Here is a 1507-nt window from a genome sequence, read left to right on the forward strand (position 1 = left end):
CCCCCCCCCCTTTTTATTCGATACCCTAGAGTATGTACTCTTCGCCGTAGCCCAAAGAAGGCGAGAGTTCAACTTCTGAGAAGAGATTTTTTTCTAATACGTGTTTCCGTCTGTCTGTTGGGACCCTGTATCCCATTCACATCAAGTGGGACATGACAGGCAAGGTGAAAGTAGCCCGTCTCTTAAATTATGATCTAAATTAGTGTCGATGGGGGCGTGAAATGTAATTTACAAATGTGGGTTTGAGTATGGGTTTGGGGTAAAGAGAAGCAAATTTGAATGGTACTGGTCATCTCATGCTAAGAAAGCGTAAGACACAGATACAAAACTATAAGAGGGAAAATAGAAGTACATGGAGAACCCACCATTTATCTCTAATCACCTTTTACAATTAAAAGACCCCCCCCCCCCAAAACAAAAAAAAACATACAAAAAACAACAACAAACAAACAAAAGCAAAACAACAACAATAACAGCAAAAAAACCACAAAAAACAACCCCAGTAACAACAAAAACAACAACAAAAATAACTCCACAGAATGTACAAGAAATGGCGTCGGACCCAGACCCCCTCACCTCCACCAGCTCCCGTTTGTAGACCCTGTTTTGGACCTCGCCCCTGTAGTAGATCTCCTTGCGGTCATCGAAGACGAAACGTCTACAGTTGGTCTGATCCACCAAGATGCCGGTACTGGCGATGACCGGATTGCCGCCTGACGTCACGATGGCGTAGATCTGTGGACAGGGGAACCAGGGGTGGACGAATTAGAGCAGGGGGTCCTGAACTAAAATTACTCGGGGCTGCTGGAGGCAGGGACTGTGTGACTCTGTTTGTAATTAGTTTTCGCTACCTCAGAATTACAGTTTTATTTGATATTTTCGACCTTTTTGCGCTACTGCGACCAAGAGGTCAGTAACGAATTGTTCTACATGCTCTATCAAAATCGTATGATTATTAGTAGTCCTTATCAATATATTCAAAGAATTCCATTCGTAAAAGCTTGACATGATGTGAAACTCAAACATTTTGACGTCAAATTTCTGAAAACTAGATACTGAACAGATATAATTTTGTAATTCTAAGGTAATGATATGGCTAAAAAAGTTCTTCTTATTGTTGTTGAACTGGTTCTCTTGTTTATTTGAAAAAAAAAATTCTTATGTGTATGAGGGTTTACTCTCAGTAATCACGTGATCAGTGTAAAGCGCTCAGAGCTTATAATTGTATGTGGTATAGCGTTACAAATTTTAATCTATTATTATAATAATAATAATTATCATTGTTCTTGTTGTTGTAGTCGTTACTATTTAGTTTTGCCAAAGAGACTGATACTAATATGCTTTTGTGTCGCGTTTCAGTATTCTGCGGAAAAAGTATAGGATGGCGAAATGTGATGTCGTGTGGTGTGGTGTAGTTTAGTGTGGTGTGGTGTGGTGTGGTGTGGTGAGGTGTGGTGTGGTGTGGTGTGGTGTGGTGTGGTGTGGTGTGGTGTGGTGTGGTGTGGTG

At 40.8% G+C, this 1507-nt stretch overlaps 1 protein-coding gene across 1 annotated transcript in view; it reads right to left on the bottom strand.

Moving 5' to 3' along the window:
* LOC101854281 overlaps positions 1–1507 on the bottom strand; it is a gene marked incomplete in the record, with an annotated part of 193120 nt that overhangs the window by 10637 nt on the left and 180976 nt on the right. Inside the window, 1 exon segment of the mRNA XM_035972233.1 lies at positions 577–735. Within this exon segment, the coding sequence (XP_035828126.1) occupies positions 577–735 (159 nt within the window).

This window comes from Aplysia californica, unplaced genomic scaffold (genome assembly GCF_000002075.1).
Source record: "Aplysia californica isolate F4 #8 unplaced genomic scaffold, AplCal3.0 scaffold00620, whole genome shotgun sequence".
Classification (NCBI taxonomy): Eukaryota; Metazoa; Mollusca; class Gastropoda; order Aplysiida; family Aplysiidae; genus Aplysia; species Aplysia californica.